This window comes from Cucurbita pepo, chromosome LG13, assembly GCF_002806865.2.
Source record: "Cucurbita pepo subsp. pepo cultivar mu-cu-16 chromosome LG13, ASM280686v2, whole genome shotgun sequence".
NCBI lineage: Eukaryota > Viridiplantae > Streptophyta > Magnoliopsida > Cucurbitales > Cucurbitaceae > Cucurbita > Cucurbita pepo.
In genome coordinates this window covers 1800990-1824988 of record NC_036650.1, presented here as the reverse complement: position 1 = coordinate 1824988, position 23999 = coordinate 1800990, and the positions used below count along the sequence as shown (strand labels likewise).

At 37.1% G+C, this 23999-nt stretch overlaps 5 protein-coding genes across 10 annotated transcripts; 3 read left to right on the top strand and 2 right to left on the bottom strand.

Annotated features, from left to right (window-relative positions):
• Positions 1-135: 135 nt before the first annotated feature.
• On the bottom strand, positions 136-7802 carry LOC111809419 (protein arginine N-methyltransferase 1.6). Of its 2 annotated transcripts, none has more exons than XM_023695875.1 (15): positions 7727-7802; positions 7090-7540; positions 6766-6988; positions 6567-6692; positions 5549-5713; positions 5353-5471; positions 5187-5266; positions 3914-4185; positions 2936-3172; positions 2756-2829; positions 2363-2456; positions 2113-2262; positions 1924-1998; positions 650-746; positions 136-524 (listed from the first exon to the last, which is right to left on the bottom strand). In XM_023695875.1, the coding sequence occupies exons 2-15, from the start codon at positions 7494-7496 to the stop codon at positions 367-369; spliced, it is 2277 nt and encodes a 758-aa protein (XP_023551643.1). In that variant the 5' UTR covers positions 7497-7540; positions 7727-7802; the 3' UTR covers positions 136-366. The 2 variants fall into 2 exon arrangements, with proteins under 2 accessions (XP_023551643.1, XP_023551644.1); XM_023695876.1 differs by having other exon boundaries at positions 7147-7540.
• On the top strand, positions 7695-12055 carry LOC111809420 (bifunctional adenosine 5'-phosphosulfate phosphorylase/adenylylsulfatase HINT4). Its single transcript, XM_023695877.1, has 6 exons — positions 7695-7859; positions 7946-7992; positions 8908-8984; positions 9493-9556; positions 11550-11627; positions 11729-12055. Exons 1-6 carry the CDS (start codon positions 7785-7787, stop codon positions 11808-11810), a joined length of 423 nt encoding a protein of 140 aa, XP_023551645.1. The 5' UTR covers positions 7695-7784; the 3' UTR covers positions 11811-12055.
• A 668-nt stretch (positions 12056-12723) lies between these two features.
• Positions 12724-15942, top strand: LOC111808803 (vesicle-associated protein 1-2-like). 2 transcript variants are annotated; one of them, XM_023694990.1, is made up of 9 exons: positions 12729-12924; positions 13079-13149; positions 13231-13277; positions 13522-13603; positions 13691-13806; positions 13884-14048; positions 14128-14178; positions 15185-15262; positions 15543-15942. In XM_023694990.1, the coding sequence occupies exons 3-9, from the start codon at positions 13254-13256 to the stop codon at positions 15651-15653; spliced, it is 627 nt and encodes a 208-aa protein (XP_023550758.1). In that variant the 5' UTR covers positions 12729-12924; positions 13079-13149; positions 13231-13253; the 3' UTR covers positions 15654-15942. The 2 variants fall into 2 exon arrangements, with proteins under 2 accessions (XP_023550757.1, XP_023550758.1); XM_023694989.1 differs by lacking the exon at positions 13231-13277 and having other exon boundaries at positions 12724-12924.
• Positions 15943-16255: 313 nt separating this feature from the next.
• LOC111808804 (leukocyte receptor cluster member 1 homolog) lies at positions 16256-18659 on the bottom strand. 4 transcript variants are annotated; one of them, XM_023694992.1, is made up of 3 exons: positions 18393-18659; positions 17266-17961; positions 16256-16587 (listed from the first exon to the last, which is right to left on the bottom strand). In XM_023694992.1, exons 2-3 carry the CDS (start codon positions 17916-17918, stop codon positions 16545-16547), a joined length of 696 nt encoding a protein of 231 aa, XP_023550760.1. In that variant the 5' UTR covers positions 17919-17961; positions 18393-18659; the 3' UTR covers positions 16256-16544. The 4 variants fall into 4 exon arrangements, with proteins under 4 accessions (XP_023550760.1, XP_023550761.1, XP_023550762.1 ...); XM_023694993.1 differs by having other exon boundaries at positions 17266-17954; XM_023694994.1 differs by having other exon boundaries at positions 17266-17954; positions 18480-18659.
• A 1777-nt stretch (positions 18660-20436) lies between these two features.
• On the top strand, positions 20437-23291 carry LOC111807979 (autophagy-related protein 8f). Its single transcript, XM_023693726.1, has 6 exons — positions 20437-20634; positions 21067-21114; positions 21203-21258; positions 21661-21713; positions 22605-22723; positions 23011-23291. The coding sequence occupies exons 2-6, from the start codon at positions 21078-21080 to the stop codon at positions 23106-23108; spliced, it is 363 nt and encodes a 120-aa protein (XP_023549494.1). The 5' UTR covers positions 20437-20634; positions 21067-21077; the 3' UTR covers positions 23109-23291.
• Positions 23292-23999: the final 708 nt, after the last annotated feature.

Sequence of the window (23999 nt, the reverse complement as noted above, 5' to 3'; positions counted from 1 at the left end):
CACTCTAAACATAATCGTGATTATAATGCAAAGATAATTATAAAACTTTTAATACAACATGTGGAAAGAAGGAATTCAAATTTTAACCTATTAGTGGAGGATATAATGACTTTGCAATAAAAATTATAAGTCCTATTTAATCAACTTAAACATCATCATCATGTGTTATTAAGAGTACATAAGTTACAAAATGATCTTAATTCTCACCAAAAATGCCAAAAGATCACCTAAATGCAGAATGACATCATATGAGAGTCCACTTGATTCATACCTCTTCAACATATTACCATTTTGATCCATTTCAAAAATTTCTTTACTCACCATTTTGTCATCCGTTTCAGATCGAGAGCCAAAAGCTTTGTTGTATTACAAAAAAGAATGTCTTACGTCGAGTTCACCCGTTGATGGATCGAAGGATGCTTCGATGACAGCAGAGCAGCATTCGACGCCATCAGCGGAGCCTCGAGCTCCAACTGCCACGGGGTTGGCAAGAAGCTTAACTCCTTGTTTCCAGTATCTCTTATCTGAATCAGTTCATGATGAAATGAGAAGCATTTTAAAGTAAGTATCAATTTTCTTTTAAGTTTCTTTGAATGATATCCATTTTTGTTATCAAATGAGACGTTCAGACCAAAGTTGAAGGCAATACCTGGGCCTGTGGATATGACAATGGAGCTCTTTGAATCCATAACCCAATCAATCCACAGTGCAATTCCATGACATGTTCCAGCCTTGCTTACCTTAACCTGAAAGAGATACATCAATGTTCATTATATAGATGAAGTATGGTCTCAACTCCTCACCATTTGTATGTTTATTTTGTATGTTTATGTGTAAGATCTCACGTCAATTGAAGAGGGGAACAAAACATTCTTTATAAGGGTGTAAAAACCTCTCCCTAACAGACACATTTTCAAACTTTGAAGGTAAGCCCAGAAGGGAAAACCCAAAGAGGACAATATCTGCTAGCAGTGGGTTTGGGCTATTACAAATAATATCAGAGCCACACACCGGGCAGTGTGCTAGCGAGAACGCTGGACCCCCAAGGGGGGTGGATTGTGAGATCCCACATCGGTTGGAGAGGGGAACAAAGCATTCCTTATAAGGATCCAGATCCACCGCTAGCAGATATTGTTCTCTTTGGGTTTTCCCTTTCGGGCTTTCCCTCAAGGTTTTAAAACGCGTCTGCTAGGAGAAGGTTTCCACACTCTTATAAAAGGTGTTTTGTTCTCCTCCCCAACCAATATGGGATCACAAGACGCGTTTTAGAACCTTGAAGGTAAAGCCCAAAAGGGAAAGGCCAAAGAGGACAACATTTGTTAGCGGTGGGCTTGGGCTGTTACAAATGGTATCCCAGGCACTAGGCGGTGTGCCAGCGAGAACGCTGGGCCCCCAAGGGGGGTAGATTGTGAGATCCCACATTAGTTGGAGAGGGGAACGAAGCACTCCTTATAAGGGTATAGAAACCTCTCCCTATCAGACGCGTTTTAGAACCTTGAAGGTAAAGCCTGAAAGGAAAAGGCCAAAGAGGACAATATTTGTTAACGGTGGGCTTGGGCTGTTACAAATGGTATCAGAGCCAAACACTAGGCGGTGTGCTAGCGAAAACGCTGGGCCCCCAAGAGGGGTGAATTGTGAGGTCTCACATCGGTTGAAGAGGGGAACAAAGCATTCCTTACAAGGGTGTGAAATCCTCTCCCTAATAAATCCTCTCCCTAATAGATGTGATTTAGAAGCCCGTGAGGCTACCAACAATACGTAACGGGTCAAAACGGACAATATCTACTAGCAATGGACTTGGACCGTTAGTTGAAACGGCCTAGTCTACTAGATCTTGAGGAAGCTTTCCCCTACTCTAAAACTCACTTTATAAGAGACAACAAGAATTTTCCAGGCAAGCTGGGGATGAAAAAATTGCATTACCTGGCTCTTCCCACTACAGGGGCTTATTGGTTTTGAGAAATCAAACTCCATCACTGTAAATATCTCACTGAGTTCCTGAAAGTTTTCAAGACAGTGGCACCCAATCAGTATCATTGACATTCTTACACTGTTCAAGAAAGCTTCATTTGTTTACGTTTTAAACAAGTTGATTTTATATTCAAGGATTACCTCGTATTCTCCACACTGCCAAATGTAAAAAGCCAGGCATGGGCCTTCTTGTCCTTCAGGTAACTCACCACAAGCTCCTAAAGTGTCATTTGTAACAGAGTGATCAAAGCCTTCGATTGTTCCCAATCGACGACGGCTGCTCCATAGATCCTTGAAACGACATTGAAGAAGTATAGTAAGAACTTCCATTGAATAACGAAGACGAGTTCAGTTTGGATCATGTACTTTCGAGATAAGAGAGAGATCTTACAGGCAATGACATGAAACAAGCTCGCAATATGCCTTTACTTGGCATTATTAGCGCATCATCAGATAGGACTGAGTCGAGCATCGTTCGCTCCTTCCTGGAATATCAATTTAAAGAAGTTAAACGCTATACTTATTTGACTGAAGTTACACAAAAAGAAACAAAACCCTCCCATGGGAGATGTTCAGGATTCAGAGCCTCTTAGGATTATGAGATCTACTCGAGTCATCCTGAGTAGATGGGTCGATTTAGGTTAGATCCAATGTAGATCCAACTTGACTGATATAAGCATTCAAACATGAAATTTGGATCCTAAACTTGTCGAATCGAGTAAAAACTATCATAAAGAAACCAACTTCACAACATTGCCACTGCATTTCTGAGCAAAATTCTTACCAAAACCGCAGGTTGTGCCATGGGAGTGCATTGTCATTACCATAGTAGAATGGTTCACTGATAAGCAAGTCAACCTAAAGATTGAACAAAAATTATAATGAACTTTCCAATAAAGAGAAGCATGCATCATGATATGTAAGGGGGAAAACGAATGCAAAAGCGAGTCAGTAAATACACGACCTTTTTCTCAAACGTATCGTGCACGGTCAAGCACGACTTCCTCTTTTCAATAACTTTTATACTATCCATAGAGATATCGTTTGCATACGAAACAGCCTGCAAATACTTGGCACCCTTTTCGCGAATCCCCGGGAACAGTGATAATACAAGTGTTTGTTTCGAAAGGCAAGCAACCATGAGTGTTAAGAAAACACTATCATCTGCAATCATGCATGCAGAGGGAGATCTTCCTTGCAACTACAAAGATTTCAAAGATGATGATAACAACGATGTTTTGCAGATAGTGGAGTTCAATTATAAAGAACTATGTGAGCATATTGCACGGCGTGGTTTGTTGTAACAGCCCAAGCTCACCGTTAGCAGATATTGTCCTCTTTGGGTTTTCCCTTCCAAGCTTCCCTTCAAGGTTTTAAAACACGTCTACTAGGGAGAGCTTTCCACACCCAAATAAGAATGCTCTGTTCCCCTTTGCAACCAATATGGGATCTCACAATCCACCCCCTGGGGGCCTAGCATCCTTACTGACATATCGTTTGGTGCCTGATACCGTTTGTAACAACCTAAGTCCACTGCTAGCAGATATTGTCCCTTTTGGGCCTTTCCCTTCCGAGCTTTCCCTCAAGGTTTTAAAACGCGTCTACTAAGGAGAGGTTTCCACACCCTTATAAGAAATGTTTCGTTCCCTTCTCCAATCAATGTGGGATCACAATCCATCCCTTGGAGGCCCAGCGTCCTCGTTGGCACACCGTTCAGTGCCTGACTCTGATACAATTTGTAACAGCCCAAGCCTACCGCTAGCAAATATGACAGGGCTTTTCCTTCCGAGCTTCCCTTCAAGGTTTTAAAACGCGTCTACTAGGAAGAGGTTTCCACACCCTTATAAAGAATGCTTCGTTCCCCTCTCCAACTAATGTGGGATCTCACATATGTGCTTAAGAAATAAGGAGAAAATGGGGATTAGTGAGAAGGGAATCATACTGCATTTGTTATTGCCGTTAACATTGCCAGCCTCCATTCTCTATCTCCATAGACTGCAATTCTTTCTGGTGGCAATATGAGTTTAAAATTCTCAGCATTGTCGCCATGCTGCAAAGCCTCACCTCTTGGGATTTGAGCTTTCAGATGATATGAGAAGGTAGTTTCATCATGAGAAGCACAAATATGAACTTGTTCATCCTTGGATATTGACACACCATTGTCTGGGATAAACCAAACACACTGTTTCCAATGGTCACACCAGTCACCAGCTCCTGTTGAAATATGGAACAAGCTTAATCACTCTGTCATGTCAATCTTTGAGAAACAAACCATGTTTCTTGTCTGATTGTGTAACGCCTCTCATTTTCTTACCATCCATGCATGATTGCTTTAAATACATATGTAGAAATTCACAAGAAATGCTTTTAAAATAAAGCTATAGACTTACATATTCAATTCAAAACAGTTTTTGGAACATAAAACAAATTGCATTAAAAACACCTTACAACTACTAATTAAATTCAATGCTTCTACCCTATCATGATCTATCTTGACTTCTATGGTCTTTCTAGTGTTCACCGTCATCCTTCATAGGAGCTTTACCTTTACCTGAAAAAATATAAGGGTGGCACATTGCTTGAGTATTTTATGAAATACTCAGTAAGTCACCCCACTAATAATATCAGAGTCAGACACTGGGCGATGTGCCAGCGAGGAGGCTAAGCCCCGAAGGGAGGTCGACCGGAGATGGTGTGCCAATAAGAACACTGGGCCCTGAAAGGGGGGTGGATTGTGAGATCCCATATCGATTGGGGAGGAGAACGAAACATTCTTTATAAGGGTGTGGAAACCTCTCCCTAGTAGACGTTTTTTAAAAACCGTGAGGGGAAACTCAAAAGGGAAAGCTCAAAGAGGACAATATTTGATAGCGGTGAGCTTGGGCCATTACAGATTGTCTACCGTAAATCAGTTAGATTGACATGTGAGATTTGAAATACTGAATTCCAAAAGAAAGTACCTTTTAAAACCCTTATATAGATATATATAAACTGAAGGCAGAAATGTACAACTCCCTTATGAGCTTTTTTAACCCCGCCCCATATCAATGCTTGCCGTCAGACATAGATTTTACACATAAAATGATTGAATACATCATGCCAATATTAACCATTTGCATTATTAACAAAAAGAAGTCTATGATTTTGGGCCATAGCAGAAAAAATTGGCATTCATACCAAAGGAAAATGTGTCTTATGACTCGTCTACGACTCACCTATGTTGAAAGGAGGAGATATCCACTTCGGGGCAGTGGAATAAAAGACCGTTCCTTCACGATCGAGCTGCAGCATCCACCTGCAGACACATAATAGAAATTAGGCACAGTGGTTCATTTAAAACAGTTTGGCAGAAAACAACTATAAGAACAATGAAGTGGTTACCATGACACTACAGCATGAACTCTTCCACCGTCAGTTGCCTTGATATGCAACTCCTTTTCAGCCTTACTCTCTGGACGTTTCCAAAAATCAAATTCAAAAACCCTGAAGGGTTCTGAGAGCTGGATGAACCCTGAAACAAATAGTAATAAAAACACTTGAAGATTATGAGAACCAGGTAAAGATTTTTGGTCATTACCAGCTTCACTTCTTTGGCAATTGCATCACAATGCATTGGATATTGCTGTGGCTTAACACATATGATAGGATCCATCCCTTCTGGAACGAGATGGATGGCATCACATGCTTTAGCTTCATTGTTGTATAAATCATGAAGCTTCCATAAATATGTGCTTTCAACCAGCTGAAAGGAAATAAACAAAGAGATTCTTAAACCTTTTGGATTAGAAACTAGTTCTCACTTTCACTATTGTATTACAGCTTTATCAAATTATTACAAATTTGTAGTCTATTCAATCACAGCACATGAATGCATGCAGTCGACTGAGATATATCTGAAATCTGGATAATCACTTTAGTTCTAGTACAGTGAAGCACTTATCATATGTAATGGCCCGAGCCCACCGCTAGTAGATACTGTTTTCTTTGGGCTTTCCCTTTCGATCTTCCCCTCAAGGTTTTTAAAACGCGTCTGCTAGGGAGAGGTTTCCACACCCTTATAAAGAATGCTTTGTTCTCCTCTCCAAACGATGTGGGATCTCACAATCCACCCCCCTTCGAGGCCCAACGTCCTCGCTGGCACTCGTTTCCTTCTCCAATCGATGTGGAACCCCCCAATCCACTCCACTCACCTTCGGGGTGCCAGCGTCCTTGTTGGCACACCGCCTCGTGTCCACCTCCCTTCAGGGCTTAGCCTCCTCGTTGGTACATCGCCCGGTGTCTGGCTCTGATACCATTTGTAACATCCCATGCCCACCACTAGCAGATATGAGCTTTCCCTTTCGAGTTTTCCCTCAAGATTTTTAAAACATGTCTGCTAGGAAGAAGTTTTCACAATCTTATAAAAAATGATTCATTCTCCTCCCCAACCGATGTGAAATCTCACATCATCAAGGAAACTGCAAATGTAGAAGAATGCAAGTTCCATACTGCATAATTTGACCCATAACACTAAGAAGTGAAGAAAAAGAAAAAAGAAACTTCCATGCACAAAAGATATGAAAGGTTTTGAAGCAATTGAAGGCCTTTCTAAATACCTGGCCGTATATGGTGGCTCTGTATGGCACAGTCAATGGATTTTCCACTAAAAGCTTGTCATGTGCATGTTGTAACGTCGGTATAAGCCCCTCGCCTAACAGTTCTGAGTCCAAAATCTCACTAACCTTCAATTAATTGGCAGACTCAATCATTGAAAAGAAAGAAGAAAGTTGCTATTCGAATGTAAATGATACTCACAAGGGCATCAGCTCGAGAAATGATATCAGAATCAAACTGAAGTTCATCAGAGCGTTTGTTAATAACTTTAACTTTCCTTTCCATCCCATTAAGACGCAAGACTTTCCTCATTAACTTCACCATTGGAAGATAGGATTCACAAGCCGTAACCATTCCCTTGGAATCACCCACGGCAGAGTCCATTGCCCGTGCAGCCATCATTGATAGCAAACCAGTTCCAGCACTGGAAAAAATTGATTAACCACGACGTCAGTAAACCTATAAAGATCAGTGGCAGTCTCTTACCAAATGAATGAACTGCAAACCACAATTCATAAAAGATACCATCTTCTTTTCCTCGATTTCAAAGCAAGAAGGCTGAAAACAGGACTAGAAAAATACCCAATATCAAGAACACGGCAAGGTTTTGATATAGTCTTATCAATGGCTTCGCGAAACGCTCTGTTTCTAGTGGCATCATTAAGCATATCCAAATATGAAGTTGTCGCCAAAATGGGTTTCTGGGTATTCTCTGAAACTCCCTCAACCTCTTCTTCTATGACTACCCACTCCGAGTTACCCGTAAGTGGATCAAATTTTAGCTGGAAAAGGCGCTGAGTTGACGCGGAACTCATAGCTCGATTTGCAGAGAACTTCAAGGGATTGAACGATTGAGCGTTCAAAGTCAAAGGGCTTGTGGGGAAGAGATAAAGAATGCGAAACAAGGATCTGGGTACTAGAGAAGTAGCCATGAGAGGCCGAGGAATAGGAAGATCATGGTCATTTGGGAATTTGGCTGCAAAAGCGGCGCCCAAATTAACTAAGATTTATATACTTTACAATAAAAATAACATAAAAATAATTAAGAAATAAAGTTCACATTTTTTGCTATCACGCAAAACAATACTATTAATCATTCATTTCATCCTAATTAATCCAACTTAATTTAATCGAAATCTATTTCACGCGGGTGCCATAATACCCAATCAAGAAGCACCGGTGCAAATTGGGAAATTGGTCGGAGAAGTTCGTGAAAAAAAATGGCAGCAACAGCTTCATCTTGCATTTTCTGCCAGCGAGCTTCTAATTCTACCGCCAATAACCTTCTTCATTTTGTCTGCTCCTTTTGTTTCTCTGTGTTTCTTCTTCTCTTATACCGGCGATTGAATGAAGGGTCTGATTAAATATATGGGTTCTGCAGGATGAGAGAGTTGTTGCGTTCGAAGATGTAAACCCTTCTGCCGTCAGGTATTTTTCTAACATTTGATTCAGTTTTGCAATCGACATGGGGCATCTGAAATACTTCTGTGTTGATTTCATTTTCATTTCTGGCATTTCATCAGCTTCATTAGACAAAATTCATCGATTGTTGCATACCCAGTTGCTTGATATTCAATGGTCAATCCATATATATCTAAACCTCGAATGTGTGAGCAAAAGTAGTGCAAAATGTAGATTTATCGTTTACAATGAACATTCTTGGATGTGATTATGAATTGAAGTCCTTGATAACAATCTGAGCTTATTCAATTCATTCAATCATAGTCTTTTAAATGCTCTCCCGTTCATCTTTCCTTTGTAGTTTGTTGGTTTTTAACTTCTATGACCTGTTTGTAGTATGTTCTCATTGGCCATCGAGAGTGGCTTCAAAATGCCTTTGTGAGTAGCCATCTCGGACGCTCTATGTCCGGTTAGGAATTATGAACCTCCATAATAGTATGATATTGTCCGAGCATAAGCTCTCATGGGTTTACTTTTGGTTTCTCCAAAAGGCCTCATACCCATGGAGATGTATTCGTTACGTATAAACCCATGATCAACCTCTTAATTAGTCGATGTGGGACTCCTCACCTAACAATTCTCAACATGGCCTCTATAAGGTCACTAAGAGTGAAAATCAATTGCCATTATGCATTTCCGAGAGTCTAGAAGAAGATATATGCACAACTTACTAAGAAACAAAGAGATAGTGGGTTGTTGTCAATCTTTGGACTGTCATTTTTCATTTGTTCATGTTCATTCAGCTAAGAGTCATCTGCATGAAATCCCCATTTCTTTCCTTTCTACTGTTCTTCTTACTAGGCTAAATGGAAGGATCTTATCAACGTCTTATGTTGTAGACATGGATACAAGACATTCTTACACTGAGCTACCACTTTATAGGCATTACTTGGTAATTCCCAAGGAGCACATTCCCACAGTTAGGAATCTCCAGAGAAGAGCTGAAGATTACTCACTTGGTAATGTAACCTTTGGTGACTGCATTTCATTTATGTCTTTTTTGTTTAAAGAAAGGGAAAGGCGAGGGCAATGGGGTGGGGAAGCATGTCCTTAAAAAGCAAGAGGTTTAGTTACATGTTATAACTTTATCAAACATATTGGTATCTTTTGTCTGTATTACCATATTCTCGTTCTCGAAAACCTGCATGAAGATTAGTAGAGGCATAATGCTAAGAGTGACCGTGACACCCCAAGGTCGCTTGCCGCTTAGGCACCTAGATTAGAGGGTTGTTACCATTTGTAACAGTCCAAGCCCAAAGCTGGCAGATATTGTCTTTTTTGACTTCCCTTCAAAGTTTTTAAAATATGTCTGTTAGGGAGAGGTATTCATATGCTTCGTTCTCCTCCCCAACCGATGTGGGATCTCACACTCGTCTTCTAAAACAAGGGCATTTTTTTAGATATTTAGTCAGTTTTCTAATTTCTTATAATGACTGTGCTCATGGCTGTCTTGATTATTTATGTCAGTAAGTCACATGTTAGAGGTGGGGCAGACACTTCTATCCCAAGATTCCCCTCAATTAAAGCACAGGTAATCTGATAATCCTCTAAGCCTTTTACGTTGCAAGTTTTCAGCAGGAAGAACGGTGTTTATATTTTACTACTCATGCATGAAAGTGCTAAAGCAGGATGAAACTAATGAAAACATGGGCTTCCATGAACTAACACTATCTATCAATCCTGTCATTTGTTTGGTTTACAATATTGTACATTGGACTAGTTTGTGCCTGTGACTTATTATTGAGCAACTTATGAAATTTTTTATTAACTATTCGAGTAACCGCCCAAACCTCCCGCTAATAGATATTGTCTTCTTTGGGTTTTACCTTTCATGCTTCCCTCAAAGTTTTTAAAACGCGTCTACTAGGGAGAAGTTTCCACACCCTTATAAACAATGTTTCGTTCTCCTCCCCAACCGATGTTGGATCTCACAATCCATCTCCCTTTGGGGCCCAACGTCATCGCTGACACTCGTTCCTTTCTCCAATCGATGTGGGACCCCCCAATCCACCTCCTTCAGGGCCAACGTCCTTGCTGGCACACTGCCTCGATTCCACCCCTTTCAGGGCTCAGCCTCCTCACTGACTCATCACCCGGTGTCTGGCTCTAATACCATTTGTAACAGTCCAAGCCCACCGCTAGTAGATATTGTCCTCTTTGGGTTTTCCCTTTCATGCTTCCTCTCAAGGTTTTTAAAACGCGATTGCTAGGGGAGAGGTTTTCACACTCTTATAAAGAATGCTTCGTTCTCCTCCCCAACCGATGTGGGATCTCACAATTTGCATTGGTTGATGGCAATGCATTGTGAACAATTTTATTAGTGTGAGAAATCCGATCACCTAAAAAGCTACTTTAGGGACACATAGTACATGGTAGCAGTTTAGTTCTTTCTTGTGAGGTGGACTAAGTGATGTATTATGTACTGTAGTTGTGAATTCCTCAGTTGTACTACAAACTTCGTCCAATGCGAAAGGATATCCTGCCCATTGAGCTTCATTTGCTAGATGCCATGAAGGAGAGGGACACCCTTTCGGTTGAGATACTTGAAGATAGTTGCAGTAATTTTTTGAATTTTTATTAAGATTATCTTTTGGTCAATGTTCATTGGGCAAAAAGAAGAAGGGTCTTATTTCCCAATTGATTTCTGAACCAAAGTGTGGTTAATGATCGGGTAACAATCTAAGTCTACCGCTAGATATTGTTTTCTTTGGGCTTTCCCTCAAGATTTTTAAAACGCGTCTGCTAGGGAGAGGTTTGCACACCCTTATATAGAATATGTCTGATGTGGGATCTAACAATCCACCCCCTTCGTGGCCCAGCATCCTCACTGACACTTGTTCCCTTCTCCAATCGACGTGGGACTCTCTAATCTACCCCCTTTGGGTTCCAGCGTCCTTACTGACACACCGCCTCATTTCCACCCCCTTCAGGGCTCAGCCTCCTCACTGGCAAATTGCTCAGTGTCTGGCTCTGATACCATTTTTACCGCCGAAGCTCACCGCTAGTAGATATTATCCTCTTTGGATTTTCTTTCAAGGTTTTTAAAACGCGTCTTCCAGGAAGAGGTTTCCACACCCTTATAAAGAATGTTTCGTTTCCCTCTCCAACCGATGTGGGATCTCACAATCCACTCTCCTTCGGGGCTTAGCGTTTGTGTCGGCATACCACCTGGTGTCTAGCTCGGTATCCACCTGATGTGGGATCTCACAATTCACCCCCCTTCGGGACCCAACGCCCCTCTTCAACTGATGTGAGATCTCACAATCCACCCCTTTAGGGCCCAACGTCCCTCTCCAACCAATGTGGATCTCACAAAAATGAACAAAAGTTGAAAGTACCGGAACTAAAATAAACTAAATTCATAAGTACATTAGTATTTAAGCCTTCATTTTATGAACGAAATGCTTTGTTCCTTACAAAAGAAGTACTAAATGTTGCTAGTTTTTCTGATTTCAACTCTACTTTTAGTTCTTATCTTTCATTTTAGATACTAAACTGATGCTTCTCTTTTCTTTTTCTGAAAGATTTGGCTTCCATCAGCCCCCAATGAACAGTGTCAACCACCTACACCTCCATTGTTTTGCACTTCCTTACACACCCAGGTAACCAGTTTCTCACCTTTCACATTATCAACATATGCTTAGGATATTGCTTCAAGAAATGCCAACAATATGGTTCTGAACCGAAACGGGGGCGTAAACAGGTGGAAGTTCGCAAAATACATATCATTGGGATCGATCGGATTCATCGAAGCTGAGAAATTGTTGGAGAAAATAAAGCCTTAACTCACACACCAGATCACTTCAGCATCAGTCAGTATGTGTTCTTTATTATTGTTCAATGCTATGAACAGCAGAAATGTTTGATATCTCTAACCAAAGTTGAGGCATCCATCTGATATGAGTCTATTTCTTCCTTGAATCAAAGTTTTTGTGTCAATTTCTACGGGAATTGCTGTTTTTAGTATAGAAAGGCTTTGTTTTTGGTTTATTATTTTAATGGAATGCGAAGAAAAAGATGAACGTTTTAATGAGCAATTTTAATATGACTACCCTTTGAGGTGGGTCCGAGCTATCAGTGAGATGAAGAGCTAGAATTCTAACATTGTGTCTATCGGATTATTTATTTAATTTTTTTATTTTTAATAAAAATAAAATGCTAATTTGTAAAATTTTTGTTTATTTATTTTCAAATAATGAATTAAGAATAAGACATCAATTTTAATATATATTTTAAAAAATTATATTTCAATAACCATTAAAATAGGTATAAAAATAAGTATACGGGTATCATAAGCGTTTAATTCAAACACATTTTAAATATAAATTTATAAAAAAAAATAATTGTACATTTGGATTACTTTTCTTTAATAAAAATAATCTACTATTAATTAATTTGCCAATTTTATCATTATATATATATATATATATATTTATTTATTATTATTATTATTATTATTTGTGCACAAAATAGGTAATTTAAATAATTTTAGAAATGAATTAAATGTCATGAAATAATTCACATCAAATTCATTTACTTAAACAAATTTACAATTAAATAAGGAGGCTGAATGGGCCGACAAGAAAGCCCACGGAGCAGGCAGAAGGGCCCATTGAAAAGGGCCGAACGGCCGAATAAAGGAAAGAGTTACTGGGGATGGGCGGCACGTGTTTTGCTTCACCCTCCCTTGGCCGCAGCACGTTCGCCATTGTTGCTCGTTCGCCATTGTTGCTCCTCTCTTTAATCGATCGGTTCGGGAAACTTGCTCGCAAGCAAACTCATTTCCAGATTCTTTTTCTCTCTTCAATTTCATCTTCCTCTCTTGTTCCTGGTTCAATCTTCCAAGAATGAGTACGGGAGAACTCCTCAGCATCGAACCTCTCGAGCTCAAGTTTCCCTGTGAGTTCATCTTCTTTTGGTGGTGGGGTGGACTGATTTCTTGTTGCGGATCTNTTAATTAAATAGTTTAATTAATCGTTTAATATTACTTTAATTTGAAATTAATTATTCAAATTCATTAGTTGTAGTTTTTTTTCTTTTTCTTTCTGGTTAGTCGAATTGAAGAAGCAGATCTGTTGTTCCCTTCAATTGTCTAACAAGACCGAGAGCTGCGTTGCATTTAAGGTGTGTATTTTGTTTCTCTCCGTTTGAATCTTTTTGGTGTTGATTCAATTTGTGTGATTTCGTAATTGATCTTTTCTCCAGTGAAGTGATTTGGTGCTTGTAGTATGAAGGTGTTCTGGATTTGGAATGTAAGCGTGTGCACTTCCAAATCACTTCTTTTCTTTTTCATTTTTGTCACTCTCTCTTGATGTATCTGTCTGCGCCAGATCACGCTGTGAAATTTGTTGATTTCGTCGATTTTCAATTTGCTCGCGTGTTTCTCTGTTTCTATAATTCATTATTATTTGGAAAATTTAGCAAAGATTAAGCTCGTAATTGATGACTTTGTTCCGTGTTTGTTGTCCACTTAACTCGAATTTTATACTTTTCTAGGTGAAAACTACGAACCCTAAAAAGTACTGCGTTCGCCCAAACACTGGAATTGTCTCGCCACGATCAACATGCGACGTTATAGGTGCCAAATGCCAAATATATTCATTCCAATACTTAATTTTCAAATAAGTTTTTTGGTTACTGATATAAGGATCACTTTGTTGTGTAGTCACAATGCAAGCCCAGAAAGAGGCTCCTCCTGATATGCAATGCAAAGACAAATTCCTCCTTCAGAGTGTTAAAACCGCTGATGGCGTAACCGCAAAGGATATCAATGCAGAAATGGTACATATATGATGAATGTTTAAAGCTTGTGGTTAGTATTAGCATTTTACTTTTATTTAAGGGCGTGGGTTTTGCAGTTCAATAAGGAGGCTGGGCATGTGGTTGAGGAATTCAAGTTGAAAGTCGTTTATGTTTCTCGGCCGCAACCACCTTCTCCAGTACCAGAAGGTTCCGAAGAAGGGTCCTCCCCAAGAGGTTCTTTTTCAGAGAATGGAAACTTCAATGATGCTGATTTGAACACTGTGAGTAGTTGGGTTCTTTTTTTTCCCTTTTTCGTTCAACTGCATGGTTGATTGACGCACCTTCACCTTCCATTGGCAGGCCACGAGGGGATACGTTGAACGGTCGGAGCCCCAGGATAAATCTGCCGAGGTAAAAAATAGGATGATTGTTGGTATGCTCTAGGTGTATAGTTTTATGCCTGCAGATATAGATGATTCTCTTCTTTTCTGTAGCTTTGATACCTGGTTATGCATATCTTGTGATGTATTTTCTCCAACTAATGCCATTTTTTTTTATTAGATAGAACTCGATGCTAATATATGACCTTGTGATTAGAGTGTCACTCCGAGAAGTAAACAACAAAATTTTCTTGGGACAGTATTCTACGGTAGTTGACGATACAGTTGTGAAGTTTTGTGTGTACATGTTACATGATAGAAGTTTTTGTTTAATAAAGAGTTAGGATAGGATACGTCCACTTGGAGCGAACCTCCGATTTTTGTTTTGACTTAAAACGATCTTTTATTGATAAAAGAGTGATGGTATGTTCCTGTGTTGTTGCTCTGTATTTAAACTGTTTCCAAAGTTTCCTGGCAACTAATTGATTCTCCAAAGTATGTTTTATGCATTCAGTTTGGTTTGTTTGTTCGTTGAACATTGTCAAATTCCACGGACTCTCTGTTCCTTGGCGCCACTATCCAACTAATTTCTCTTACACAGCTAATCAATCGTTAGTCTCTTTGCCCAAAGATGCCTAAGCTAAGCTCAGAACATGGTGTCTGCCCACCGTTTATTATCAATAGACAAACTGTTTCAATCTTTCAAGATATTATGGGAAACTCTATCCCTTCGCTTCAGATTTTTTCGTTGAAACCTGAAAAGTACCATAATTCATAAGTCCAACAACCTTTGGATCTCTCCTTCTCCTTGTTCCTTAAAACAAAAATGTTGTTGTTCTTCTTTGTTTGTCCAATGTTCTCAAACCTTTATCATGGTTCTCAAATGTTTTAAAATTATTTGGCACTACACAGATGGTTTGATTGACTAAATCTTGGGCCACTGCAGCTATTTGTGTACGTGTGTGTTTTTGTGTATTCATATGCTGTACTTTCTGCTTCTACCAAGCTGCGTATTGACGGCTACTTGGCATGTGCAGGCTAGAGCCCTCATAGCAAAACTCACAGAGGAAAAGAATAATGCCATGCAACAGAATAACAAGCTTCGTCAGGAATTGGTAAGAAAATGGATGGTTTGAAGCTTCACTGGATGCAATTTTGCTGAAGTTTCCTATATGATTACATGGGAAACAATGCCTTTACTTTTGAGATATACATGCAAAGTTTCTACGTCTCTTTGCCTGAATACCGTTCAACGATTATGCAAATGAAATATTTCTATAACATCGAACGTGTGGTTGTAAATAAAATTATGACCAAATTTGATTCTCATTTTCGTGAAATATTAGAATACCAGGTCTACATTAGTTTCTTACGTTGGACGTCTGCATCGTGCAGGAACTTTTGAAGCGTGAAGGCAGGAAAAATGCCGGTGGCGTCTCCTTCCTGTTCATCATATTAACCGGATTGATTGGAATCATCCTTGGCTATATTATGAAGAAGACTTGAGAATCTCTTTGCAGCAAACTGGATTATATCATTATATCTTCCATGATGAAAGGAAGGGAACTACTAATGTTCTTTGGGTGGATCTGTAGCAAGTTTTAATTTGTTGAAGTAGCAAATTGTTAGGTGGTGTTCAAGAATTTGTAGTTGCTGAATTTGCAAGGTAGCACACTCTAAATGTAACTTAAAAGAGTTTTTTTCCCCCTCTACTCCCCCCTTCTGTTGCCATTCAACTTATTATATTTGGTGACACTGTTGATTTAATAATCTTACAGCCTCCATTGTTACCTGATTTGAAGTTTATATTTTAGAATGAACCAAATCACCTGATAAGCTCGATCCATAGCTCGGGCATTAGATTGCGTTATTTACGAGGACAGAACTTGTTTTGTATCCCATTATGATTTGCAATACCATTGATAAGAACTCGCATACTTGAATCCATTACTACATATGAGCACGATGGTGTTAAGTAAATGAATCTAATCTGTTACCTTAGACGCCAGAGAGTAAAAACCAACTCTTGCTGCACATCGAAGTCCTACGAGAGCTTCCCGGACTGAAGATGGCAGAAAGATGACAGAAAAATACTGATACAAAACATCGACATCGATGAACGTTACCTTATCTGTACACAAATATTGTCGAGATGAACTGCAAATTACACATTCCATAAGTGCCCAGATAAATTTCAGCCACAGTGAATCAAAATTTTCAGGAGTGCTTAGAACATAAAACAATCCTCCGGGATTTTTCATTTAAGAGCTTTGGAATGCATCTTCATTATAAGATGCTAATTACATTTTACACTTGGAATTTGTACTTCAAGAAATCATCTTAATATACTGGAAGTCAGCATCCTTCAGAAACTGCGAGCTAAAACCAAGATTGATATTAATGATCCTGATAACCTGAATCATATCTTCTGGATTTCCACCTGCATAGAAAGGAGAGATGCCTTAATTCTTCCGGGCAAGTTTATTAGTTAATGAACTAAGATTAAGCACTAATGACGTCCCAAAACCCATCAGTAGGGCCTAATAATCATCCGGAATGCAACCTTCCCTAACTAATTACTAATATATCTCTAATAACATTCCTATCACATAACATAGTTCTCAAGCAGAATTCAAGTTCGCTGAAAAAGTAGGACTCCCTTCGATGTAATCATTTAGAACACCATTAGAAATTTTTGGAACGGATTGATCAAGAATAAAGAAAACTTATTTCTAAACTCATAATTCGAATCACTCCATAAGAGGTTTGATCAAACACCAATGACTCTAGCATGCAATAGAAACACAAGAATTTTGCCGAGTAAAAGCTTAGCTCTCAACAAAGCTAAAATAGAAATTCTATTCTCTTCAATTCTAAAATGTGATACTAAAGCAATAACATGAATGACTATTTATTCCTAGCAATAACATGAATGACTATTCCTACCTATGGTTAAGTGAAACTAATTGTAACTTAATAATTTAAAGAAAATTCTCTAAAACTTGAAAAAATACAATAGAACCTTCTTAAATCTAAATCATCCATGACATGATTAACATGACCTCTTTAACAAAGTAAAGGACAAAGACAGAGAAAATTGTTGTTAGCTTAGCCTTACCTTCTGGATGATGAATCTCTTTCCCTTGAAGCTGTTCCACTCTTTCCACTTCTCTCTGCAATTAAAGCACGCTCCCTTCCCTTCTCCTTCTGCTCTCGTTTCAAACGCTCGGCCCTCAATTCTTCCAAGGTCTTTTTTCCTCCTTTTTTTACATTTTCGCTCACTACTCTTGACGATGAATCGTTTTGATCACTCTCAGCATCATCCTTGCTACGCCGCTCAAGGTACCATGGCAACTTGACACCCTTTCCAGCAACACCATAACCTAACTTATACTTTTCATCTTCAGCTGTGATAACCCTTTTTTCCACTTCTTCCTTCTTCATCCTTTTCTTCTTAGACCCATCTTCACCTCCCTCATTCTCTGAACTCTTAACTGGGTCAAAAATCTTAATGCCTTCAAATAGATTTAGGTGACCAGGTTTCAGGTCTGTTTCTACAGGCTTTGTAGTGTCAATTACTGGAGCTATACCCCGTGCAGTACGAAGCTGCTCGAGACGAAACTCAGCATCCCTTTTCCTAGACTGCTCACGTTTAAGCTGTTCTTCTTTGGCTGCAGCTTCTTCATCTCGCCGCACTTTCTCTCTGTTCTCATAGTTGTACACATTCCATCGCTTTTGGGGAAGAATATTTAAACCTCCATGACCCCCCATAATCACCAAATCTAAGAAACTAAGATTATGATTCACCTGTAGGCTATAACAATTAAAAATAAGTGCCTGAAACAATAATTGGATGCAAAAGGAAGATGAAAAAGAAAAAACAAATTGCCAAACAGCATCCAGAAATTCTGCAAAAACTAACCAGGAAGGAAAGAAGGAGCCCGAGGGAGCCAAAATTAGGGTTTCTAAGGCAACACGTAATTAAATTTGATTTCGAGATCAGAAATAGGAACTTCTTCGTTTGCAACAGATAGAACAAGGGCACACATCAAACACCAATAGAATTAAGATACGATATTTCGGAAATTCAAAACGACTCGACTCTTCACAAAAACCATTGATCTTCCAATTCAAAGCTCAGATCGTTCATCTATTGTATCTATCGGATTAGGAAACCGGGAGAGAATTTAAGATAGGAAATCATTATTTACCCTAAAAATTAGAGCAAAATTAGCAGAAGAAAACCTGAATCGGAAGCAAGAAGAAGCCGCGGGGCGGATAAATACTTCCAATTGAATTGATCAGAGATTGAGAAGGTCGAAGTGAAATTACCCGAAAATTGAAAGTAGCGTTAGGGCGACTGCTTGAATATATTGAGGGAAAGCACGTCGTCAGGCTCTTGTAATTCAGAGAGAAATTCTCAAACCCTCTGAAACTCAATTTATGACTCCGGTGGCGGTGTGAAAGAATCGGAAAAGGATTACGCGCTGTTTTAGAAGTTAATCCGAGAGGCAGGAACATGGCGCTTTTATACCCCCTTCTCTTCTTTTTTTTTTTTNTTTTTTTTTTTTTTTTTTTTTTTTTTTTTTTTATTTTTTTATTCAACAAAACCAGACCTTCATTTGGTTAAATTATAAAATATATATATTAATAAAAGTACGCTTAAAGTTGTATATATTTCAAAAATATAATTAAACATTAAAAAGTTTCATTAATATTTTTTAAGAAAATTAATCAAAAATATTTTTAATACATTTAAAAAATATACCATAAAATTTTAAAAATAAAATTAAACTTTTAACCTTCATAAAAAAGAATTAAAAAAAGTTCCGTGATATGAATAGAAATCGTCAAACTTCATAAATTATTTTAAAAAAATTTAATGTTACTTTTGAAAGTTCACGAACATATTTAATACATTGTATTAACCATGGATACATTTTTTTTTTATTTTTTTTATTTTAAATTTAATGTTATTTTTAAAAAAAAATTAAAAAGTTCCAAGATATTAATTAAATTTTTGAAAATGGAAGAATATTTTTTTAAGTGTATATTTGAAACACTTTTAAATATTCAAAGATATTTTTTAATAAAATATTAATGATTTTTATTTAAAGTAATAAATATTGTGCTTTTATTATTATTATTATTATTTTGTTGAGAAAATACAAAGTTGAAAGGTATTGCGTTATTCTCTTTAATTTCTTATTTTTAAGCATGAAATTTAAATACTTAATTGATAAAAACGAGTATATTTAAAAAAATAAATTAATTAAAATTTATAAATTGTAAAATAAAATTCTAAAAAAATGAGTATATATATATATATATATTTATTTATTTATTGAAACATAAAAAAGGAAATTTTAAAAGCGCCTTTTGTGTGCCTTAATTTGTGCTTCTAAGTTGTAAGGATAAATTGCTGGAAGACTTGGGAGGTAGAATCGGGCCCACCAGAAATGCCACGTATTTTGGGTGGGTGAATTAGATGATTAAAAAATTTAGTTAAACTATTTCAAATTTCAAAACTACAAAAAAAAAAAAAAATAATAATTATTTAATTTAGGGGAAAAAACCTAATAAAAAAGTTCAATATTCAACTAATTCACCCCTCATTATTATTATTATTATTATTAATTAAAATCAAAGTAAAAAAAAAGTTACTAAAAAAATTAAATAAAATGATAATCTATTATTCTTGACTTAATTATTGTTTTAGTCATTAATTTAATTAGTTAGTATTTGTTATATTATGTTATATTATTTATTAGTTATTCACTTAATTGTTTATTAGTCATTAATGTAATTAGTTTGTATTCGTTATTTTTTTCTTCGATTTTGTATAATAAAATAAAATGTATTAAATTAAAATTTTAGTATTATAAATTAAAAAAATATCTAATTTTAAATTTAGGAATCTATTAAATATAAAATTTAAATTTATAATATAATATATTAATTTATAATTTTATTTTTGAATATGTAAGGGACTTATAAGATATAAAATTAAAAAAATTAATTGAATACAAAATTAAATTTCGTATTTAATAAATTTTAAATATTTAATTTTGTGTTGGTAGACTCATAAATTTTAAAAATATAAAATTTCAAATAATAAATTTATTATTTTGAAAGTATTAGACATAAATAATTAAGCTAAAAAAAATAGTTAAATTCAAACTTCCTAAATAATATTTGTATTATTATTATTATTATGCTCATTAATTTAGTAAATTTGATTAATAGTTGAATATCACAATCAGATAAATGGTTTTAAAAATAAGAAAAATTATTGAACACCGAAGCAACGCCACCGTGAAGGCTTCTCTCCCTCTCTCTCATCTCTCTTTTATCTGTAATTCAATCAAGCTCGATTCTCGCAAAATTTCTCGGCCAAAAATCATTTCCTTTTTCGTTACCGGATAATTGGCTCCAATTTTTACTCTCAGCTGCGTTCGCTCCTCGATTGATTTTGCTCAACTCTCTCGTAAGTTTGTTCTTTCTCAGTCGATGATCGTTGATTTTATCTGTTAGTTCTTCTATCAATTCCACGATCTACTTGATCATCTGCTGAGTTTCTTATTCTTTGATTCACCGATTGTTTATCATCATGCGATGATTGAATGTTTGAATTCGATTCCGTGAGTTTAATTTCTTGTTGTTGGTTGATTGGGAAAGTTGAAAAAGTTTGTTGCGCTGTCGAGTTTAGCGGACTGGTGAATTTCTAGGTTGTTTTCCGCTATTCTGTTGCTCACGATTATATTTATTGCGTTAATTATGGGGATTTTTAGCCTTTTATCGTTGGGTGTTGATTTTAATGTTCATATTTTTCGCTTTGCCAGTTTACCTACTGTTTATAATTTTGTGATTGCGTCTTTTAAATTTAAAACTTAAGGAGTCCGACTTTTGTGGATTGTAGTTTCAGCGCTGATGGCTAAGAGCTACTTCAAGCAAGAGCATGATCTTGGTAGTCTTCTACTCCATGCTTTGAAATATTATATAAAGTTCAGTTTATAAGATAAGAACTGATAAGTTTTCCATGTTTGTTTTATTAGAGAAAAGAAAAGCAGAGGCCGCAAGGATTAGAGAGAAATATCCTGATAGAATCCCAGTAAGAAATGATATTATTTTGTTACCGTGATTTGATTGCCTATTTGTTATCATCAACTTGATATTCAAATTTTGTTTTGCCATAGCTTTGATGTTCTGAATCAATTACTTCTATTAGGCAATGAGTCAAATTTGTTCTGAATTCGAAGCTATCGATGTATCTGCGTTAATCAGTTGAACAATGTTTAGGTTGATAGGAAGTAATCGACTGATGATAATGTTTTCTTTGATTTTGTTCCTGAAACGTGGATAACGAACAGTGACGATTATGGTGTTACTTGTTTAGCAGTAGTGGGTTGTTTATAATGAGAATATGCAAATTGTCTCGAGATAAAGGCAGTTCATCTGTTGTATTTTTGTTTATGAATGGTTTTAGTTATAATTGTGTTCTTATGGTTTGAAGGTTATAGTGGAGAAGGCAGAGAGAAGTGACATCCCTAGCATTGATAAGAAGAAGTACGAATCACCAGCATCCATTTAAACTTGAATTTCATGCTTCTGTGTTGGAATTTATGTTCAATGACTGCAATTAAAGAGAGTTTTCTCTTTTTGATTGATGCTTGAAAGCTCTTCTTCATATCTTTGAAAGTGGCCTTTCTTTAGTTCTTAAAATTATGCTTCAGTTTCTCATGAACAATTTCAATTTAAATCACGGACCCTTCACAATGGTAATGATATGCTCCTTCTTGAGCATAAGCTCTCATGGTTTTACTTTTGGTTTCTCCAAAAGGCCTCATTCTAATCTAATGGAGATGGATTCTTTATTTACAAACCCATAGTCCCATAGTGCATCCCAACAATCCTCAACAATCCTCCCCTAGTACACCATAGAGCTTCCCCGGAGGCCTATGGAGCCCTCAAACAGCCTCCCTCGATTGGCTTGACTCCTTTTTCTGGAGTCCTCGAACAAAGTACACCCTTTGTTTCACCCTTGACTACACTTTTGAGTCTCTAAACTTTTTTGTTGGACACTTGAGGATTCTATTGACATGGCTAAGTTAAGGACATGACTTTGATACCATTTTAGGAATCATGGACCCTCCACAATGGTATGATATTATCCACTTTGAGCATAAACTCTCGTGGCTTTACTCTTGGTTTCTTCAGGAGGCCTTATTCCAATGGAGATATATTCCTTACTTATAACCCATGATCATCTCTTCTTTACTTTTGGTTTCTTCAGGAGGCCTTATTCCAATGGAGATATATTCCTTACTTATAACCCATGATCATCTCTTTAATTAGCCAATGCGGGAATTCACTCCCAAAAATCCTCAACACAATTGGCAAACCATGCCTTGACCTCTTTCTCTTTCTGTAGCTAAGATTTTGATGCAACGACTGCAGGTACCTAGTTCCAGCAGACCTTACCGTCGGACAGTTTGTTTATGTCATCCGTAAAAGGATTAAACTCAGCCCAGAGAAAGCGATCTTTATCTTCGTCGACAATGTCCTCCCTCCTACAGGTACATCCTTTTCCTCTATTATATATTGTAGGATATGTCTTGGGACAACTTTTGAAAATGAAATTCCACATGATCAACAAGTTCGTTTAACAGATTTCGATAAAGCTGCTTCCTGGAATACGTCATGTGACTATGATCTATCATAATCACCACATTTTACTGTTAGTACACATAGCACCCACAAGTAACAATTTTATTGAAGATAACAGAAAACTTAAACATTGAGTATCTATTAACTTGTTATACTCAACGTGGCTGAACAAATCACATAATCCTTCCTTCTTAAGGAGCAATCATGTCTGCAATATATGAAGAGAAGAAGGATGAAGATGGATTCCTGTATGTTACTTACAGTGGAGAGAACACGTTCGGGTTCGGGTGGTAGCGGGCTTGTGTGACAGACTTGATTGTCGTCGTCATCTCCTTCTCTATTCTTCTGGTCTCTTTGCCTCTTGCTATTGCTGCTTGTTCTTCTAGTCCATGGATTCTAGCAAGTGATATCCTGTACAGCTTTACATAATGAATAAAAATTGTGAAAACATCTCCACACCCAAAAGTTCCTGCTTCAGATATTGTCTTTATAATTCCTTTTGTGCCCCTTTTTTTGTGGGGCATTTCTTATCTTTATGTGCATGTAGATTTCAAAGAAACTCACCACAATTAGATTGAATTATGAAAATATTCTTAAATTAGTTTCAATTAATTATAACTTTAAAAAAAAAAAAAATCATTTTTAATCTTTAAAGTTTGAAGTTTCTTCAAAATAATTTTGGTAAGCTTTTGCAGTCAAATTCCTAGACAATTTTCTTTATTTGCATATATGAAGAAATATAAACACAATTAAAAAAAAATAATAAAGATATCTGATCGTAGAACGGACTATTCTAGAAGCTTTATGTGAGCATTAGACTTCAAGCCCATAACGCTCATACGGGGTTGTGGAATTTCAACTTATCTATTCAACTTTTGTAGGTAGACACACACATGTTTGAACCATACTTGTTCTTTTCACCCAAAATTTTTTCACTCATAAATAATATTGGATGAAAACATATTAATATTTTTTTCAAAAATATCCAGAGTGGTTAGCACGAGAGCTTCTCTAAGTGTTCCAGTCGGCAGAGCGACTCTCGGCCGAATAATTTTCAACATGCTTGGAGAGGGTAGCACAACATCCCCTATTCATAGACAACATGCTGGAGAGCCTAGTGATAGATACTAACAATGCTTTTAGATCTTTTAGCCTCTATGATCGGAGGAAAAATAGGACTATTAG

Excerpts from the sequence above, each read along its gene's own strand:
- LOC111808803 (XM_023694989.1), top strand. The coding sequence starts at position 12,873 with ATGAGTACGGGAGAACTCCTCAGCATCGAACCTCTCGAGCTCAAGTTT. Across the intron at positions 13,807-13,883 it reads AGGATATCAATGCAGAAATG|TTCAATAAGGAGGCTGGGCA; the intron begins GTACATATATGA and ends TGGGTTTTGCAG. Across the intron at positions 14,049-14,127 it reads ATGATGCTGATTTGAACACT|GCCACGAGGGGATACGTTGA; the intron begins GTGAGTAGTTGG and ends TTCCATTGGCAG.
- LOC111809419 (XM_023695875.1), bottom strand. The coding sequence starts at position 7,496 with ATGGCTACTTCTCTAGTACCCAGATCCTTGTTTCGCATTCTTTATCTC. Across the intron at positions 2,457-2,755 it reads TGGCACAACCTGCGGTTTTG|GAAGGAGCGAACGATGCTCG; the intron begins GTAAGAATTTTG and ends TTGATATTCCAG. Across the intron at positions 1,999-2,112 it reads GGCAGTGTGGAGAATACGAG|GAACTCAGTGAGATATTTAC; the intron begins GTAATCCTTGAA and ends GAAAACTTTCAG.
- LOC111807979 (XM_023693726.1), top strand. The coding sequence starts at position 21,078 with ATGGCTAAGAGCTACTTCAAGCAAGAGCATGATCTTG. Across the intron at positions 21,259-21,660 it reads AATATCCTGATAGAATCCCA|GTTATAGTGGAGAAGGCAGA; the intron begins GTAAGAAATGAT and ends TATGGTTTGAAG. Across the intron at positions 22,724-23,010 it reads CAATGTCCTCCCTCCTACAG|GAGCAATCATGTCTGCAATA; the intron begins GTACATCCTTTT and ends TTCCTTCTTAAG.
- LOC111809420 (XM_023695877.1), top strand. The coding sequence starts at position 7,785 with ATGGCAGCAACAGCTTCATCTTGCATTTTCTGCCAGCGAGCTTCTAAT. Across the intron at positions 7,993-8,907 it reads GTAAACCCTTCTGCCGTCAG|GCATTACTTGGTAATTCCCA; the intron begins GTATTTTTCTAA and ends ACCACTTTATAG. Across the intron at positions 8,985-9,492 it reads AGCTGAAGATTACTCACTTG|TAAGTCACATGTTAGAGGTG; the intron begins GTAATGTAACCT and ends TATTTATGTCAG.
- LOC111808804 (XM_023694992.1), bottom strand. The coding sequence starts at position 17,918 with ATGGGGGGTCATGGAGGTTTAAATATTCTTCCCCAAAAGCGATGGAAT. Across the intron at positions 16,588-17,265 it reads AGAGATTCATCATCCAGAAG|GTGGAAATCCAGAAGATATG; the intron begins GTAAGGCTAAGC and ends CTTTCTATGCAG.